This window comes from Helicoverpa armigera, chromosome 22, assembly GCF_030705265.1.
Source record: "Helicoverpa armigera isolate CAAS_96S chromosome 22, ASM3070526v1, whole genome shotgun sequence".
Lineage (NCBI taxonomy): Eukaryota > Metazoa > Arthropoda > Insecta > Lepidoptera > Noctuidae > Helicoverpa > Helicoverpa armigera.
In genome coordinates this window covers 6,836,748-6,856,627 of record NC_087141.1, presented here as the reverse complement: position 1 = coordinate 6,856,627, position 19,880 = coordinate 6,836,748, and the positions used below count along the sequence as shown (strand labels likewise).

At 35.8% G+C, this 19,880-nt stretch overlaps 1 protein-coding gene across 2 annotated transcripts; it reads left to right on the top strand.

The window, feature by feature from the left end:
- The first annotated feature begins 5,508 nt into the window (after nucleotides 1-5,508).
- Nucleotides 5,509-17,003, top strand: LOC110380062 (alpha-tocopherol transfer protein). 2 transcript variants are annotated; one of them, XM_064040296.1, is made up of 8 exons: nucleotides 5,509-5,640; nucleotides 13,120-13,281; nucleotides 13,744-13,903; nucleotides 14,239-14,297; nucleotides 14,960-15,156; nucleotides 15,548-15,658; nucleotides 16,028-16,130; nucleotides 16,300-17,003. In XM_064040296.1, exons 2-8 carry the CDS (start codon nucleotides 13,128-13,130, stop codon nucleotides 16,449-16,451), a joined length of 936 nt encoding a protein of 311 aa, XP_063896366.1. In that variant the 5' UTR covers nucleotides 5,509-5,640; nucleotides 13,120-13,127; the 3' UTR covers nucleotides 16,452-17,003. The 2 variants fall into 2 exon arrangements, with proteins under 2 accessions (XP_063896366.1, XP_063896367.1); XM_064040297.1 differs by lacking the exon at nucleotides 5,509-5,640 and adding an exon at nucleotides 12,838-12,972.
- Nucleotides 17,004-19,880: the final 2,877 nt, after the last annotated feature.

The window sequence follows — 19,880 nt, the reverse complement described above, 5'->3', positions numbered from 1 at the left end:
TTGGTTAAAAACATACTGAAAGTGTATGAGAACTTGAGTTAGATTCTCAGGTGCCACCGCTAATGACCAACGGGTTGATTTTTTAATACAAAACTTAGATAAATGTTTTAAACCTTGAACAAAGTGTTATACAAACTGAAATGATAATGTGCATCCTTTGTTTGCATTTGAAATGTTTTTGTGTCATGAAATTGAATAACTAACAGGCTCATTATGTAAATGAGCTCAGTAATGTTTATTTCTAATCTTTCTGCTTATAAGACTTTCAATAAGTACAGAGAAATATAAGTTTACTGTTGTTGTGATATAACTGCACTCTGTTTTGATATTGACTTACTCAATTTCCTTACACCAAAGTGGAATAGTTCAAATTGTGCATCAGCCTCTAGATTTGTTAGTTTGATTTATTTATCTGTTTCTACTTTTGATTCTATTGAGTTGTGCAGTATCTATGATGGATATCAGGGTGACTTGGAAAAGACCCATTGGCCTGTCTGATGGCATTGGGGTGACTGAAAAGAGACTTGTGTCAACTCTTTGGTACAGTTGGTGTTATGGCGCTGTAGTTGTGGCCTTCGAAGGCCTGTAGAGCTCAAGAAAGGGATACAACCAATATCTAAGATTCCAATTGAAGGCAATGGCGTAATTTGTATTTTATAAATTGAAAGTCTGTTTACCGACTTTGGTTATTATTTTATTTTACTGATTATGTAATTTGGGTGCATTAATTGGTGATGTCAACTAAAGTTCAAATCTGTAACATGACAATGCATGAGAGTCTTTCAATTGAATGTTTGTTTGCTTTAGCCAGATGCTTGCTTGCTTGTCTTTTGACTACAGATATTGAGGATAAGCCTAAGCCAGAAAACACTATGAGATCACCTTTGTGAGAACCATGCGAGGAGATGGTGTAAGCGCTGCAGGTGCTGTGCCAATTGACATACTACGAGTGCTGTGACACTTCAAGTGCCTCAGTTGCTGTGCTGCTGTACAAGCTTTGCATGCTGTATGGAGTGCCAACTGCCAGTACCTCGTTTGGCATACGCCAGTAATGATAGCCAGTGGATGGTAGTCCTGGTATATCATGCATTGAGGTCAGGTGATCTGTTCTATTTTTCATATGGCTTTTTGATTCCCAATTTGGAAGTTATTATGTTCTTAGCTCTATTAAGAGGAAAAATGTGTTATAATGTACCAACCATTGGTATTGTCACTCATGAGTATACTGTGTAGCAAAATATGAAGTGAAGTTAATTACACATAATTTATCAAAACGGTTGTGTTTTGAGTGTTGCTGACACATGATTATTACTGACGCTATTTCTGAGACATAGTTCCAAAGTTGAGTTTGTTTGTCAAGGTTATGCCTCGAATTTATTTCTTTAAAAGCGAAAAGCTTTCCAGATTTTGATGGTCAGAAGTGGCCGAGCGAAATGTATGTCGTGAGTGCTTGTTCACAGAGTTGTACACTAGAATATGTAATGGCCGTGTCGCAGTAAGCCAGCGCTGTTGTACCGGTGCGGCTGGTCTTAGCACCAGCACTGCTGTGTGAGTGCTGCTGAGCCGGTGCTGCTGGTTGTGGCACGAGTGCTGCTGAGCCGGTACTGCTGGTTGTGGCACGAGTGCTGCTGAGCCGGTGCTGCTGGTCGTGGCACGAGTGCTGCTGAGTCGGTGCTGCTGGTCGTGGCACGAGTGCTGCTGAGCCGGTGCTGCTGGTCGTGGCACGAGGGCTGCTGAGCCGGTGCTGCTGGTCGTGGCACGAGCACTGCTGAGCCGGTGCTGCTGATGGTGGCATGAGCACTGCTGAGCCGGTGCTGCTGGTCGCGGCACGAGCGCTGCTGAGCCGGTGCTGCTGGTCGCGGCACGAGCACTGCTGTGCCGGTGCTGCTGGCAGATTGCTGTCGTAGCTTGCCATGATGACGTCAATGTGGCGTTGAAAGAAGACGACTCTGGTGGTGGAGTTGCTGCCGAGTCCAGTGGACGCTGTGGTCTGCTCAGCCTTATTGAAAATTGAGAGCACGCTAGTGCTGCTGATGTGTTGGGCCACTGATTGAGGTGGTATTGTTGCCATAACCCATGTTGGATTATATATCACGTTGTTTCACTGATTCTGTCATTCACGATGCACTGAATTTTATCTATATTCGTGTAAAGTCTGAAGTATTTGTTCTTAATAACATTTTTCTATAGACCTTTGCCCGGGGGCGCTTGAGTGCACGCTTGCGCCCACGGTACAACTAACAAGTAAAAGTAAATTTTATTCCTTCTTACATTTTTCTTGTGATATATGCTTCAGCCTTATACACGGTATCAAGATAATAATTACATGATTGATATTGAATAATTTACATGATCGATACACGGATTGATATTGAATAATTGACATGATTTCTTTATATGTTGTATGTGTGTACATGTATGAGTAAACACTGGGAGGTATGCAAACTTTGGAGCCTATGCCTACGGTGCGGAAGCCTTATACACGGTACCAAGTTAATAATTACATGATTGATATTGAATAATTTACATGATTTCTTTATATGTTGTATGTGTGTACATGTATGAGTAAACACTGGGAGGTATGCAAACTTTGGAGCCTATGCCTACGGTGTGGAAGCCTTATACACGGTACCAAGTTTATAATTACATGATTGATATTGAATAATTTACATGATTTCTTTTTATGTTGTATGTGTGTACGTGTTGAGTAAACACTGGGAGGTATGCAAACTTTTGGAGCCTATGCCTACAGTGCGGAAACCTTGCGCGGTATGCAAACTTTTGAGCCTATGCCGGCGAGTCACTGGGAGGTATGCAAACTTTTGGAGCCTATGCCTACAGTGTGGAAACCTTGCGCGGTATGCAAACTTTTGAGCCTATGCCGGCGAGTCACTGGGAGGTATGCAAACTTTTGGAGCCTATGCCTACAGTGCGGAAATCTTATGCGATATACAAACTTTTGAGCTTATGTCGGCGAGTCACTGGGTGGTATACCAGTGTTTTGTTATTTATTTTGTACCAATTATTTGATTTAAAGTTGATGTTATTTATTTTCGAGTCACTGGGTGGTATACCAGTGTTTTGTTATTTATTTTGTACCAATTATTTGATTTAAAGTTGATGTTATTTATTTTCGAGTCACTGGGTGGTATACCAGTGTTTTGTTATTTATTTTGTACCAATTATTTGATTTAAAGTTGATGTTATTTATTTTCGAGTCGCTGGGTGGTATACCAGTGTTTTGTTAATTATTTTGAACCAATTATTTGATTTAAAGTTGACGTTATTAATTTTCGAGTCGCTGGGTGGTATACCAGTGTTTTGTTATTTATTTTGAACCAATTATTTGATTTAAAGTTGACGTTATTAATTTTCGAGTCGCTGGGTGGTATACCAGTGTTTTGTTATTTATTTTGAACCAATTATTTGATTTAAAGTTGATGTTATTTATTTTCGAGTCGCTGGGTGGTATACCAGTGTTCTGTTATTAATTTTGTACCTGTTATTTGATTTAAAGTTGATGTTATTTATTTTTCATTGTTTAAATGAATTAGTTCTTTGTTTGAGGTTTGTAATACCTCGAATAATGTTTATTTTGAAAGTTTCATGTGTCCAGAAAAACGATAACGACCACGTTAACCAATCGAGATTCAATTATGACGAAATTGAGCCAGGTCCAACTCGCTTATTGAATGTGCAGGTGTTCCGAGACAACCAGGCTCAGCCATATCCTGCCGAGGACGTCAGGGTGTCAGGAGAGGCCGTGTTAGCTGCCAGTGGTTACATAAAGGGCAGCAGAGACGAGCAACCATCGACACCCCACCATTCAGTCGTGTATCTCTGCTTGGAGGATTCCATTTTCGAACGTCATTGTGACAAGACATGTTATAGTTTGACAAAAAATACGATTTTGCCGCGTTTTTGAATACTTTTGTTTAATCGTAGTTGATTTTCATGTTAAAACTATTTCTTGTTATTTCCTTGTTAAATAAACCTGCTTCTGGTTCTTAAAAATATAAATATAGATAAATTTAGTTCGTTTTAGTTCCTTAGGGGTATAAATTTACACTGGGTATTTTACACCTTCATTATTTTGAAACCGACTCACACTTGGCCATTTTCAGATTTTTCCCTTTACCTTGACATAAAGACCTACCTCCATGCCAAATTTCAAGTCAATACGACCATTGGAAGTGGTCTAGGTTTTTGATGAGTGAGTCAGTGAATCAGTGAATCAGTGAATCAGTCAGTGAGTGTATAGTAAAAATAGCGATTTTCTGACGTCAATATCTCAAGACCTACAATAGGTATATTAATGAAATTTTGTATTTTAGATAAGTGAGGGGGTCTCAACAGATACTAGAAATTTGATATGCGTAAATAATTATAGATTTTGAGTTACAGGGGGGTCGAATTTGGCCCGAAATGGTTCGTGTAATATAACCCACGGCCGGTGTGTCGCTTTTTTTGCTCGAACTTGGCGGACACACTGCCGTGTGTCTAGATTTTTTTATTGTTATTTTTGAGGACTCTCTAATTTAACTCAGAATTAAGCATAAATTAAAAGAAACCGTGACTGAAGCGAGTGTCAGTTGTTTTTGCTACTTCGGTGGTTTAACTTTTTGCTTTCGAGAGCTCAAAAAGTAAGCGCAGAACAATGTGAAAATGAAGAGAAATCCGCGAGCGAAGCGAGTGGAATTTAAGAAATTTAAGAAATACAAAAGCAAAAATACAAGAGAAGGGTGACAGTCGAACTGAGAGGGGTGACCGCCTCGATGTCTCGCACATGCACTGTTGTAGTTTTGTTTAAAATTTGAATATCGCGCAGTAAATGGTAGTGAACCTAGGCTTCACAGATTAGAACGGCACCCTTAGTGACTTGTCCCTTCTGCCCGCGCCATCCTGGTCGTGCAGATATGTGCCGACCAAGATGGCACCCCCCGAGATGTGGCACCCGGGGCGGTGTAGGTGTAAGGTAGTGGCCAATATTTGAGGATGTCAGAGTAAAAACACTGCTTATCAGCTGCATGCTGAGAGCCTGGAAGCCAACGTCAACATAACTGGGAAAAGGCAGATGTTGGCGCATATATCGGGTGTGTCGTACCTAATCACACAAAATCCTATCACATATAGTTTATGATATTTATGGCGAATTGTAAAAAAATTAACGAGACACCGGATATTTCATGTATGACAGAAGTAAATCTGTAATTTTAAATAAACAAAAATTTCTGTTGTCTTGTTTTGGAAATTGCAGAAACATGAATTTGTTAAATTTATACTAATAAAGTAAAGTAACTGCCTTTAAGGAACCCAGAAAACATTTTACTTCCACAAATATGCAATTTCATACAGCATAAAAAAATATTTGAGTACCAAGGAAACGGCTAGCCTTTATTTTATTTTACAAAATAAAACCTTTTTTGTCAAATATCCTTGCTCTCAGTAGTTCATGACGAAATGCCTACTCTATGGCCAAGATCTGGCTCCAGATAATATTTGTCAAAGCTACGTAGTGCCATTGTCAACCGCGCCGCGAGAGACTGCGCACGCGGTTAGAATTTTACGGAAAATAAGTTTTTTTAAAAGTAATTTTCAGTGATTTTTTTTTTGACGGATTTTGTGCTTGAGGATTTTCATGTAAGGATTTTTGTTAGTTTAAAAAAATGTTGTTATTAATTATATATTTTTGTAATATTAATAAGTATGCCTATATTAATAAGTAGGTATACCTATTATGTTACTTAAGTACCTACATACCACATAGTTACAATTTTCATAATCCATTTCTAATTAAAAAATAAAAAAAAAAATCACCTAAAATAATTACTTTTTCAATATTTTTTCTACATTATCACTATTTTAGCAAAAAAGAAAATGGAAAATCATTTTTCGTTACAGTTTTCCTATATGTATTTTTTTCACAATATTTACGTTGTTAGTAAAATAGTAAACATTAAACTAATTTGGTATTTTTAAAACATTACTCAAATGCTTTTAAGTAAGTTAATTTATTGAGTTTAGTAAGTTATGCTAATAGAATATATAAATAGCGTACGTCTAAAAATAGAATGGTGTTAGTTCGTTGCATCAGATTTCGACATAGACAGTTATTTCTAAGCGTTTTATATTTTAATTTATGTAAAGATGCATATTTTATACCACAGTTTGTATGTTTGTGTGCTTGAACGCGCTGATCTTCAGTTCTGGTTTGAAAAAATGATTCAGTATTAAAGCCCTTTACCGAGAGAGGTTAAACGCCAGGGTTTTTATCCGGGTGAATTTTGTAGTTCCTTCGGGACGCGGTTATTTTGCAGTAAAATAAGTAATTGTAACAAAAACAACAGTTGATCACAATCCACCAATACCTATCAACACATTTGTAGTTTTTTTGCAGGAGATTATACTTTGCATTTCATTTAGGTATGTACAGTTACAAACACAAAATAGGTACCATTAGGTACTTTGAACATAATACTTAAAATGTTAGGAAATACCACAACTGATGGAGTGCAATTGTAGGCAATTCGTTTTAATTAATAATATCCTCACTAATGTAATAAACGCAATTGTAGCTTTGTCTGTCACACTTTCTGCCAAAATTGTTGAACGGAATTAAATTGTTTGTACACAGACTCCGAAAAGTCAAAAAAAAAGAGCATACTTTTTTTCCTTCTACAGAAAATAGGTCCCTCGGAAAGAAGGTAAAAAGTTGACACTTAAATATCCAAATAGTTTGCCACGCTTTAGTCTGTGACGATACACGAAAGCATGGCGTTACACTATTGATAAGATATGAACGGAAATCGTGTGAGGCCCGTATTGTTTGTGGTTAGTCCTCGTTTTATGAAATTACTACTATTTATTTTAATTCGGCTTATCATTATTCTCTATTTTAATAATCTAACTAACTTTATAAATTCGAAAATTTGTAGATGTCCAAGTCTACTTTTATTTTCACTAACTTGTGACTTATCTGTCTACATTGCTTTTTATTCTAACTTGCCCAAAGCTGACCTTTTTTATGAGAAATCATCAAATGACCCCTCCCGCTATGAGTGTAGCGTGAGGGAGTATCAAACTCTTACAGACTAAAATCCACAACGTTCCTTCTTAACCCGTGTATGTACCAGTGCTTTGGTAACTCTTTCGAACAATCCCGCAGCTCCGGCAGGCTTTGGGCCTGGTGAGCATCCCATAGCGGGTCTAGAAGATATTTCTTAAGAATTAAGCTGTGGCTTTGTACATAATTGTTTATTTTTTTTCTTGGCTAATCAACTGTGGAATTCACAATAACAAACATGCGTTACCTACATCCATAGGCTCTCACCAATTTTGCATCTACACCTAATATTAGTAGAATGACTCACAAACTCAAAAGTTGTTAATACATCAGTTATCATTCAGCTAATAACATATTAATCATGATAGATATAACATTACGTGTTACTTCGCTATCTTCTTACGTATCTAGCTTATCATGAAATGAATCATCTAGGTATTTTACTAAACGTGCAAAATGTACATAAACATACCTACTATAAATATACATATATGTAGACAAATCATGCGTAGGTACTTCCCTTTAATTCCAATCGATAGATAGCATTGCTTTCGATTGCGTTGATAAGACATTTTTCCAAGTATTCTTTGTCTACATAAACAAAGATTTTAATATTATATCATGTATTTTACATAGTTTTCCGAAAGCTAATACACCAATAGCAAGCGCAGCGTAGGACGTCCACCAACGAGGTGGACAGACGACCTTATAAAGGTCGCCGGAAGACGCTGGATGCAGGTCGCTTCCAACAGGTATCTGTGGAGATCAAAGGGGGAGGCCTATGTTCAGCAGTGGACGTCCTATGGCTGAGATGATGATGATGAATACACCACGAAGAACAAAATGATTAGATTTATTATTAGATTCAAACTCAAAATGTCCTAAGAATGTAAATAATATACGGGGGTCCAGAACGAGGAACGCTAGCTCCGCCCTTACACGCCTTCTTTCAAACCTGCTCAATACTTTCAAAGTAAAATCACCAATCTACCAAGATCAATCTTTGACAGATGGCTTTGTTTGACGTACCGGACGTTACATGACCTACAAGAAGGCGCCTGACCTACCTTCCTTATGGCATCTCCACTATCTTTCCTTCTTCTGTGTAATACTGATCACAAAATGATTCTCCGTTAATCATCACCCTAAGGGAAGAGAAAATCTCAAATTGAATTTCAAAAGTTGTTTTGATTTGATTTATTTTATGTGAACCTAATATTTCAATTTTTTAATGGAATTTATAACATCCCAAGATACAGGTCCTTTTACAATGTTTTGCACTTGCCCAAACATTTTTCACCAACTTTAAAACTAAATTCACACAGTCAATTTAGGTAGCCGTAGGGCTAGTCTAGGGACATAAAATGTCTCACCTACATTCACTTTAGTGCAAGGAATGTAGCCAGTACTTGCAACATTTCCACGGAAACCAAAAAAAAAAGGACCCAACCTGCTTCGAAAGACCCGTTTCGGGTATCGAGTGTCGCAACCATGATAGCAGTCTAGTTCCGTTCACTTAGAAGTTCTTGCAAAACTGCAGCAGACTGTTTTATTTAGGTATCGATTTCGTTTAGACCCCACGCAGAGTGACTACTTTTAGTCGACATAGAGTTTGATTGGATTCTTAACCAGTGTGAGGAACATTGTACCTATCAGTAACGGTTCATTGATACAGAAGACATTCACAACACCTGCTAATTGGGCTGCTAACTGTTAGGCAAGACAGTTTCGCATGCAGTACACAGATTTAAATAAAATCCATCCAAAATAATTAAAGATCTCTTGTATCTTATGCATCAATATTCAAAAGTCTAAATCAAAATCAGATGAATAACGCTTTTTACTGATGTGCTCTATGTACAAAAAATATGTACCTACATAAAGTTCAGGATTACCTTCAGAGAAAACCATTGGACTACAGTTTAGTCTACAGTCTGAGGGGGCTATTAGATAGGTGACTTACCTAACACGATTTGTATTGAACTTGACGGTGATAGATAGCATCAATGGTTGCTGCAACCTTACAAAGACGTTTGAAAGTCTTTTATTCTAAACTTTTTAAGAAAAGAATTGCGAAAAATAAATAATTTTAAATTAAAATATTATTTTGTTTGTGTATGTTGAAATAATTAAATCCTCCGTAATTTGATAAATAACACCCGTTTGTACGTAATTACAATTTTGTTGATTATGCATTGTCTTCTTCAAAAATCTCGAAAAATCTGTAGACTGCAAGCAAAACAATTATTATATTATGTAATACCTATTTAATAATGTAATTATGTAATTTGTAGGAAAATAAGTATTTAAAATTATTTAACAACGAAGCAAAATTAAATTAACATAAATGTACAAAAAAAGTCATGTGACATAATTACACACATGAATTTAAAGTTAACTTATTACAAGTAGGTATGAAAACTATTAAATAACAATGTTTTGGCTGCTTCCACGGAAATCAGTAATTTATCGGTAATTTCTGTTTTTGCAGCCTCGATTTTCTTGCCTGAACATTTGAACGTAAACACAAATTAAATATTACCTATTGTTTTTGCTTTGTAAATAAACATGAAATTATTATGAATAAAATCTCACGGGTTTACCAAAATAGCTATTTAAGCGAATATTTAGTTGCATATACGTACAACTAAAGCCAAAGTGTCTGTGTTTCGGATGGCACGTTAAACTGTAGATCCCGGCTGTCATTGAACATCCTTTGCAGTCGTTACAAGTACCTAGTCAGAAGCCAGTCTTACCAAGGGGTATTGGGTTGCCCGGGTAACTGGGTTGAGGGGGTCAGATAGGGCAGTCGCTCCTCGTAAAGCACTGGTACTCAGCTACATCCAGTTAGACTGGAAGCCGACCCCAACATAGTTGGGAAAAGGCTCGGGGATCCTTTTCTTGCACCTTAGGTTTTTTACCCGACCTGGTTTTACAATTTTCATGTTTGCGGATATTAGAACTTTTTTCTTGGATTACTCAATTTAAATGGTCGTAGGTACTATATATCTACTACCTACATAAATAGTTGCAGTAGGTAAGTACTTAGTTTGCATTTTTGAAGTACCTACTTAGGTGATCTACCCAAGTAGATACTTCACACACGTACAGTAAGTATGTTCACACGGAAACAACAATTTTGATGCCGGATTATATTTTAGCAGGATACAGTTTAATCACAATTAATTAACATGTATGAGTTCACACCTGCATAGTAGAGCCAAAAAATACATTGAATTTAATCGAATACCTACTGCAAAAAACTATTTAATGTGCCTTGCTTGGAGATGGGCAGCAGCATCTCTGAAGCTAAAAGTATCCCACGCTGCGCTCACCAACCCGCATGCATTATTAGGTCGGGTAAAAAAATCTAACGTACAAGAAAAGGATCTCCGAGCCTTTTCCCAACTATGTTGGGGTTGGCTTCCAGTCTAACCTGATGTAGCTGAGTACCAGTGCTTAACAAGAAGCGACTGCCCTATCTCACCCCTTCAACCCAGTTACATAGAAGAAAAGGATGTCAATCTTAATTTTGAAAATTCTTTTTACGGAACCTTACTTACACAACAACTCGAACTTGTTAATTTTTTGCACATTGTTTTTACTTCAGAAGTTCAACTGTTTACAGTCATAAGTTCAATGTCAAACTAATAGGCATTAGCTTACATTACGTAATTACATGTAAAATGACGCTTACAATACAATATTAATTAAATGAGCAATAAAATTGTTTTATGTAACATAATTTGTAAAAGCTATTTTTAGAAACTGAATTATTTTATTTTGAAAATTAATTCATGAATGGTGAATGAAAAAATTATGTAGAAAAATATTTTTGACACAAAAATAATTGGGTGCAACCGTAGGAAAATACTTGTTTTTTTATATAAAATGTGGTTATATAAGTAAGTTTGTGATGCTTCTAGAAGCCGACGCAATCCGGGGATTGCCCTTTATTTAATTGTTCATACACTGTTATTACCGAGATTAACTTGAAACGAAACGAAGCATAATAATGACTGCATTGTTTATTACTTAGTTTTAATTTTCAACTAGCAATTTTCCCGCAGTTTCACCTGCGTCCCGTAGGAACTACTTACTAGACATGCCGGAGTAAAATATTATAACCTATGCTACTCGTCAAAAGTATAGATTTTCAAGAGTGAAAGAATTTTTCAAATCGGGTTTGTAGTTTCGGAGCCTTTAGGGTCCAAACAAACAACAAATGTTTTCCCGTTATTATATTATTACTAGCTTCCGCACGCGGCTTCGCCCGCGTGGTGTGTTGACAAAATTAGCCTATGTGTTAATCCAACCTTCAACGAAATCTACATACCAAATTTCAACCAAATCGGTCCAGCCATTTTTGCATTTTTACATCCATACATTCTCACAAGCACATTTTTAATATTAGTAGGAAGTGGGATAGGTAGCAACATAGATTGTCTAAACTGATATAATAAAGTCACATACAAGCTGTTGATTTGCATCCGTGCCATAGTCAAGGAGGTAATTATGCTAATGATTCTCGACCCAAATCAACAAAAAAATTGGTACGTAATTTTTTTTCTTTAATTATTTTTCGGAATTCCGTAAATATCATCTAGCCTTATTTAAACTTGGTGCGTATGTTACTGGCCTTAAAACCGTGCTGCGCCCTCACAGAAACGCAAACACAAAGCATACGCAACGATCACTCATAAATTTCATTCATAAAATTGGATTAGTTCTGAAAGACCGCGACATTACAATGACAAAAAAAGCAGTGCATATTAGTTATTTCCCATCTACTGTAATTCCAATCGATTATTTACGTATTGTATGTCCTCCTCCTGAACTATGGCACAAATGCAAATCAACATCTTGTATAATAAATATAGATAGTTATATAGATAGTACCTATCGATAAAACGTCATAGTACTTATACCTACATCATGTTTAATTGTTGTGGTTTCAAGGAGTGTTTAAAATTCTTCGCATCTGTAAAATTGACTTTTAAATAGGTAGGTAACAAAGAGCGAAAGGAGGTGACTTCAAAAATAAGTGAATAAAATAAAAATAGTCACGATGCCAAAATGTTCAAGGCTGGGTGGTAGGTTCTGTAAACACGTGCATGCTATTTCAAAGGGCCTTTGACTTACACTAGTATAATATAATAGTGACCCCGCATTATTTTAATTACTGCGTAATTATCATTATTTTCTTTATTATGAGTTAAATGGCTCATTTGTAAAGGTCATACGAGCATAATATAGGTAGGTAAGTAGGTAGGTAGTATGTAAGTATACTATTTCACTATTTCGAGGAAATCTTATCTCTGTGACGCACAAACATGAACTTATTACATACAGGATGTTTAATAAGCGTTTACCTTTTTTAGACATGCCTTATATTGATCTTTTCCTAACTAAAATTTAAAAGAATGCCAGTAAATAAATACGGTTATTAACGGTTTAAATATATTTGTTCAAATTAGGCTAATAAAGAAGCTGATTAATCATAATATTTCTTTATTGTGCCTGTTTAAACAAGGTCATGGCCCTAAAAACATGAAAAACTGTCATATTAATTAAAGGTCTAATAAAAGCTGTGAAAAATCTTAGCCTACATTCTTTAACGTCATACATTTCTTCTGTGCGAAGTCTATATTTATATTTTTTAACCTTGATACATAGCATTTCCATTATTTTTTATCACAATACAATTTGAATATGGCAAAAGATAAAAGAACAACGCCTATATTTAGCAAAGATAGCGTTAATCGATAGATAGTGCCAAATATAGATCAGTACTTACCGTAGATTGCCGAAACTTGGTCGTCTTTTAAAAGGTACCTGCCACTAAATATTTACCAAAGCTGCGAAACATTTAAAACTCCTTGGAAAAAGTTTGAAGACTCATTCTAGAGGTATTATTATTATTTCAATTGTATTAAATTAAACTTCAATTCTAACCTTATATAAAACCTACATTAGTTTAGTACCTAAATCATCAGTATACTCGCAAACTTAAAATTTTAAACCATTCTTAAAGAACCCTTTTACCAAATCCACAGAAAACAAAATGGCGTCAGCTTCAGTAATGCTGGTCCAGCCTAAAGGCGAGCTGTGGGAGAGGATCAGGGTGGAGCTGAATGAGAATGTCAACACGAGAGACCAGGATCTGGCAGCTATTAAGGAATGGCTGAGGAAGCAGCCCCATCTGCCGGATGAGTGGGGTAAGTTGGCTAAGCATTTTTAGAAGATGCAGTTATGTTAAACATAAGGGTTATTTTGGAGAAAAAAATAAGGGTAATAACAGCGCAGGTATTAGAACTTTATGTGGCTAGATTTTTGATTGCCGATAAGCATTAAATAGTAGATGAAAAAACATTTACTGCCAACATGAACGTGATCATCGTGGATACAAAGCTATGTAATGTTTAGCTTTTGGAAAACCCACATGCTTATGAAAACATATAGAAAGACTGAACCATCACTATGTTGAAATGATTGCGATGCTGATTTGTGGATTACAATTTGAACAACATCTTCTTCATCTAAAGAGAAATCTGCATCATTCTCTTAATTTTGTGTCCTCGCGCCATTTTTACTTCTACCACAATCCTCTACTAAGGTTATCCCTCAAGTACCCAATAACCAACCAAACAAATAATAACTTAACATCTACATCTCCCCAGAGGACCGTTGCTTGCTGACCTTCCTGCGAGGCTGCAGCTTCTCCCTGGAGAAGTGCAAGAGGAAGCTAGACATGTACTTCACCATGAGAGCCGCCTGCCCAGAGTTCTTCACCAACAGGGACATCACGAGGCCAGAGCTTATGGACCTTATGTCTAGAGCGTAAGTGTCAGATTTGTTTGTACTTAATTCTTCAGGTAGCAACGAGCGGCTTAGGAAGTATTACGGAAAATGATTATCCAAAGACAGATCTCCTGTTAGTATTTGTGGAGTCCAAACTTAGAAGATTTTTTTACTATGGATAACACTTTTGTTTATCCAAATTAAAAATGTCTGAACTTTTTATGAGGCTGTGTCCCTTGAGTTTGTTTCGATCTCTCTTCTCAAGTTAGTTAGATATTAGATAGAAAATACCTAAGTATATTGACATTCTAAAGTATTTTTTGTAAAATCTATGTAAGTATGTCTTTGTAATGTACAATATTTGGTAATTTCAGGCAAGGCCCCACAATGCCCGGATTGACACCATCAGGAAAACGAGTGACTATCTGCAGAGGTAAACCTACTTTCAAACCTTTTATCAAAATCATAGCAAGCTTACACAGACATACACACATGGGCCAAAATATAAGAAGGTTCATCAAAAACTATTTTCACAATAGTTATAATCTCAAAAACGATCTATTTTTTAAAATATTCTTACCTACTGATTTAGCTTTGTAAAATGTAGTACCAGAACAAAATCTTGAACAATTTCTGCTAATTAAACTTCATTATAATTTACCTTAACAATGAAACTAGACAATGCAATACCCATGTCGGTTGCATGATTAACGTCATTAGCCAATATCGTTTGTTTTATAGAAACTTGATGCATGTGCAATATAGTGCAGTTTTTACATTTCCCGGCGTTTTGAGCTCTTTGCAATAGCTGCAGGAAATCCTTTAGTTTGTTAACTAATTAATTCTATTGTTTTTTTTTTTTATATTAGATTGATAACCATAATTTCATGATAAGGTTTATGTTATACCTATAGCTTTAAAAGAAAAGGGTGTTTCTATTTTTTATAGGAATTATAGTGCCTTAAGTTCTGTTTGCACCAAAAAACTAGACTTTTTTGCTAAACATCTACTGTTCCCCAAGAGAAAGTCCATACCTTTCTACAAAATTTTCACAATTCAAGCACAGTTTTTTATATTTACTTTTCTAATCCCCAGGCCTTGACAAGAACCTCGACACGCACCAACTGAACGACGCGTTCAAGATCGCCATGATGATAGGTGACGTCAGACTTATGGAAGAGATCGAAGGCGTGGCTGGTGACGTGTACATTCTAGATGCTTCTATTGTCGCGCCCAGCCATCTGGGGAAGATTTCACCGTCAGCGCTGAAGAAGTTCTTCATTTGTGTTCAGGTGGGTACATGTACTAAAGCTTTAAAAGGAACTCTTAGATAAATAGCTCTGCTGCTCCAAATGAGATCTTCCAAAAAAAGACATCAGAAGAATATTGTCTTGAAAAGAAAATTCTGAAAAAATACTAAACCTAATTACTTTTACTTATGGCGTTAAGTCCGAAGTTGTACAAAATATGCAGAAAGTATTAAATAACTAAATATTTTGACATTGCTATTAGTTATATATTGTCCAGTCATCCAGACTACTTTTAAGTGAAGTTAAAAAATCCGAATATGTTATTGAATCCTACAGTAAACTGAAACAAAGAGAGTAAAAAGACAGACAGAATTAAAACAAAAGAACTAAACAATACTCCGTGATGCTTATAAAATCAATATTGTGATTACAGGAAGCATACCCAATCAAGTTGAAAGAAGTGCACGTGGTGAACGCTACACCGTTAATAGATGCTCTCTTCAATATCATCAAGCCTTTCCTCAAGGAAAAGATGAGGAAAAGGGTAAGTAACAGCTGGTTTATAATCTTCATTGACAGTTGTATTTAACTGTTTGTAGTCTGTAGGCTCCAGTTTTATTTACGTGCTCCCCCAGCGGTTTTCTTCTTACGCCAGGGTAGAAAGTAGTTTATAGCCTTCTTCGATAAATCCAACTGAAATATTTTTTTAAATCGGTGCAGTATATCTTTGTTAATGGTCCTACCAAATCTGTTTGAATTGGTTTTTCTTAAAAAGTTAACTATTTTGCTTATATGTTTCTTAAGTCAAAGGTCTTCCTAATTTCCCTTTAGCTATACAATTGACAACAAATTATTTCAATGAAAGTTTCTATTGCCTTCCTCAAATTACCCATTCTTGTTTTTTTCTTTTCAGATACACTTCCACAGCAGTTTCACAGCCCTTCATGAGTACGTGCCGAAGGAGTTGCTCCCAGAAGAATATGGTGGCACTGGATGTTCCCTTGATGAGATTAACAGTAAGTTTACCCTTTATACTATTTCTATACCTCGAATGATGCATGAATTCAGAGAAAAGTAATATTCTGACACAGGGATTTGCAACTAAAATTATTATGATGGATCTATATTTAAGATGCTTTTCTGACAACGTTTAAGAGGTTTAAAAAAATCGTGTTTTTTTTTTAGATGCCTGGGTGAAGAAACTAGAAGAATACAGAGACTGGTTCAAGAAACAGGAGTCCATCAAGGCTGATGAGGCTCTCAGACCTGGGAAACCAACGAATTATGATGAACTCTTCGGCATCGACGGATCATTCAGACAACTTTCTATTGATTAGGATAGCTTTAGGACTAGTATAAGTTAGGTTTAAACTTATTTTTACTGGCGTTTAGGATAAGCAGAAGATGAGCTATGAATCAATGGACTTATGATTACATAGCTCATCTTTTATCAGTCTCTCTGAAATTTTACCAATTGCTTATTATGCTATCTACATGACAGAATTATGCTCACTTATTGTATTTGCTTATTGACATTAATAATGAATCATCTGCAAAGCCTTTCAAGTCTGACACCAGTCTTACCAAGGGGTATTGGGTTGCCTGGGTTGAGGAGATTAGATAGAATATGACAAGATGATCATCCGTCCACGGACCGACCTTCTGATCTATCGACCCGTGCGGCTGTTACTTTTCCACCAGCGTATTGGAATATTAAACCTGAAACTGATATCAAATTTTCAAAAACATAATTCTGGGGCAATTGAGTGAATAAAAATAATGTCCATCTGTGTTAAAATTTAAGTATAACTGTTTGTAATCTGTATGCTTATTATAACTTAATAATAAATGGTGTTTGTCTGTGATAAATTAATTAAACCGTGACATAAGATTTCTTTTGTTTTATTTTTAGATATTCTGAGTTTCATAGTGTCCATGTGCATATAGGTAATTAGGTACATATAAATAATTCTTATCAACAAACTATGAAAACTAGTCAATGTCCTTTCTCAGACTTTACACGATCTGTGCGTCTTAATGAAATTGTTTTAGTAGTGAAAGCGCGACAGACACACAGAGTTACTTCTACACAGGATTTTGTTACAATATACTTAAGCAATATCGTATGAGCAATCTATAAGGCGGATATTCTCTTACACGAGGTAAGCCATGACCTGCAGATCAGCCGGATATGCTACAAACTAAAGCTATATTTAGGTACACAATGTAGTAATGAAAACTTTGTGTAAGAGTTCATATTTACCTTTTTTTAAGGAAAATAAACCTAGAAATAAATGTTTAAAGATCTGAAGTGCAAGCCAAAGCGACTTTGCATGTTTAAATAAATAAATAAACTGTAAATATACCTTCTTCTGTTAGTAGGATTTTCACATTTTCTTTTTTCTTCACCTATTCTGTGTTCTATGACTAAAACTGACTATGGGTAACCCAATGTCGATAGTCTACTGGTCGCAAGCGCGACTGCCAGATAGCATTGCATGGGTCTTGGGTTTGATTACCGGGTTTCATATTTTGAAGTTGGTAGTGACACATTTATGAACCAATCGGCATTATGTGCCTGATTTCTCTACAGTCGTGTACACGTTTGAACTATTCAGGAACCTAATAGGTAAAATGCATAAAAAGTTAAGGGAGATTGGTTAAATTAAAATTTGGGTAGAAAGAGAAGCCAGACTTTCCTTAAAAGAAAAATAAGCTGTACTGTGAATACACAATAATGCAATAGAAAAATGTAGCTGATACATAGGGGGTTTATTCTTCTAAGCCTAACAACAGTGTTATGATACAAGTACGCACACATAATGTATGTACATTGTACTTGAACTGTGTTTCCTTATGCGACGTGGTAATAAGGGTGGGGTTTTGTTAGTTCATCATTAGATTTTTATTGTATTTTTAACTATGTTTGTGAAGAAAAACAATGAAAGAATACTATCTATACTATGTAAAGATTTTTAATTAAACTTACACAGATTGTGTAGTAAAGAATGCGCAAACGCCTGTGTTAATTAAACAAGCAACATTTTTCACATAACTGATTTTGCATCAATAACTTACCAAGCGCAGTAGTTTTTTTGCTAATTTTAATAATTTTTATTTTAATTTTTGCCAATAGAACAGCTATTAAACCCTTATCCTGAAAAAACTTCATGAAAATTCGTCGATTATAGTTCAGCAAACAGAATTTGAGAATAACAGAAGATGATAGATGACAGATATGTACAAAAAATACAAACTAAAAGATTGACGCTTCAGTTAAGGATTTTTTGAGGACATGATAATAATAAACTTATAAAATTGATAATGATTAACAACTTGGAGGGTGAGAGACGCCCTAGACGCAGGCAGTAGTGAACACGGAACATACACAAGTAGACCCACATCATCTCTGTAGAACGGCTGTTCCAGCTGGCAATTTGTAGACAGACAGAAGAACAACAAAGCAGACGGTTAGCCTTCAGGAATGAAGGCCTCAAAAATAGAAGTATGAAAGCTAAACGCCACCCGCTTCCGCTACATCTCCGCTGTTCTAACACCGCAGTACACACGCGAGTTGAATGCACAATGTTATCATTATAAAGACGCAACTAATACGTGACTTAGTTTAGAACTACGCCTTTTGTGTATAGTGCTGCGTCCGAAAATTTACGAACAATCGGTGAGGCGTCAGCGGGTTTTGTGGCAGTCAAGCTGATGATGAGTGTCACCCTGGGAACAGGAATCTAAACTATGCTAAAATTATATAGCTTAAGAGTTTGTTTGTTATCATGGATGCACTAATCTCAGGTATTTGAAAATATCTTCCAGTGATAGATATTGTTCAGGATTCTCGGCACATATTGTCTTGTCTACAACTGGATAGCATTGCCGTGTATAAAAGCTGGGTATGGTTTTGTTATCTATCATAATATAAGTCGCATTTTCAAATTATATTAAACGTCTTGCTATTTTGAACATCAGTCAGTGAAAATAAGGTTCCAAGTCAAACAGATTCTTTTCGAGAAATATACCTAACTTACCTTTTGACCACTGTCTAGTAGCAGCAGTTCCCATGGGACTGGGTTAAAACCGGCCACACCTACAAATAGTTTAGACAAGTGAATTCAGTCTCGGATAAATCCAGACCATATTATAATCGTGTAGTAGTTGACTCGGCCATCAAGACATCTTCTCATTACAATATCTTGTCCTGTCAGGTTCTCGTCTAAAGGTAAATACCCTTTAGAGACCCTTCCACGTTCCTTAACCTTTAGGATCATGTTTCTGTATGTAATAGGGTGTTTAAAACGCCTTGCCTAAGAGCTCTTGAGGATACAAGTTTATATAAAGCGACTTAATTCTATAAAAATACATTAACATAACATCGTATTGGTAAATTAATCCAAAACATTTTCGTGATTCGAATCACGATAATATAACTACTGTGTAGTGCGTAATACGCAGATATTTTTGTTGGCTCGTGGTTCAGTAATATGTTATTTATTGATGAAATAAGAGTCATTTTTTTTTTGTTACAAAAGTTCTAAGTTGTAGAGAATAGCTACTTAGAATTATGTTCATAGGTACGTTTAACTGTTTGTTATTTATCTTTATTTCACATTAAATATTTAATTAAGTGTACTTGTAATTTTAATTGCTATCAATACATTTATTCTGTACAAAAATCTTCTACAAAATAAGACGGATAAAAAAAATATCATATCCTTGTTGACTTACTATTATGCACCTTCCTAATTATTCTTTTA

Bases quoted from the DNA above. Each gene is read 5' to 3' on its own strand.
- LOC110380062 (XM_064040296.1), top strand. From the start codon at position 13,128: ATGGCGTCAGCTTCAGTAATGCTGGTCCAGCCTAAAGGCGAGCTGTGG. The intron at 15,659-16,027 runs GTAAGTAACAGC...TTTTCTTTTCAG, and splicing joins AGGAAAAGATGAGGAAAAGG to ATACACTTCCACAGCAGTTT. The intron at 16,131-16,299 runs GTAAGTTTACCC...TTTTTTTTTTAG, and splicing joins TTCCCTTGATGAGATTAACA to ATGCCTGGGTGAAGAAACTA.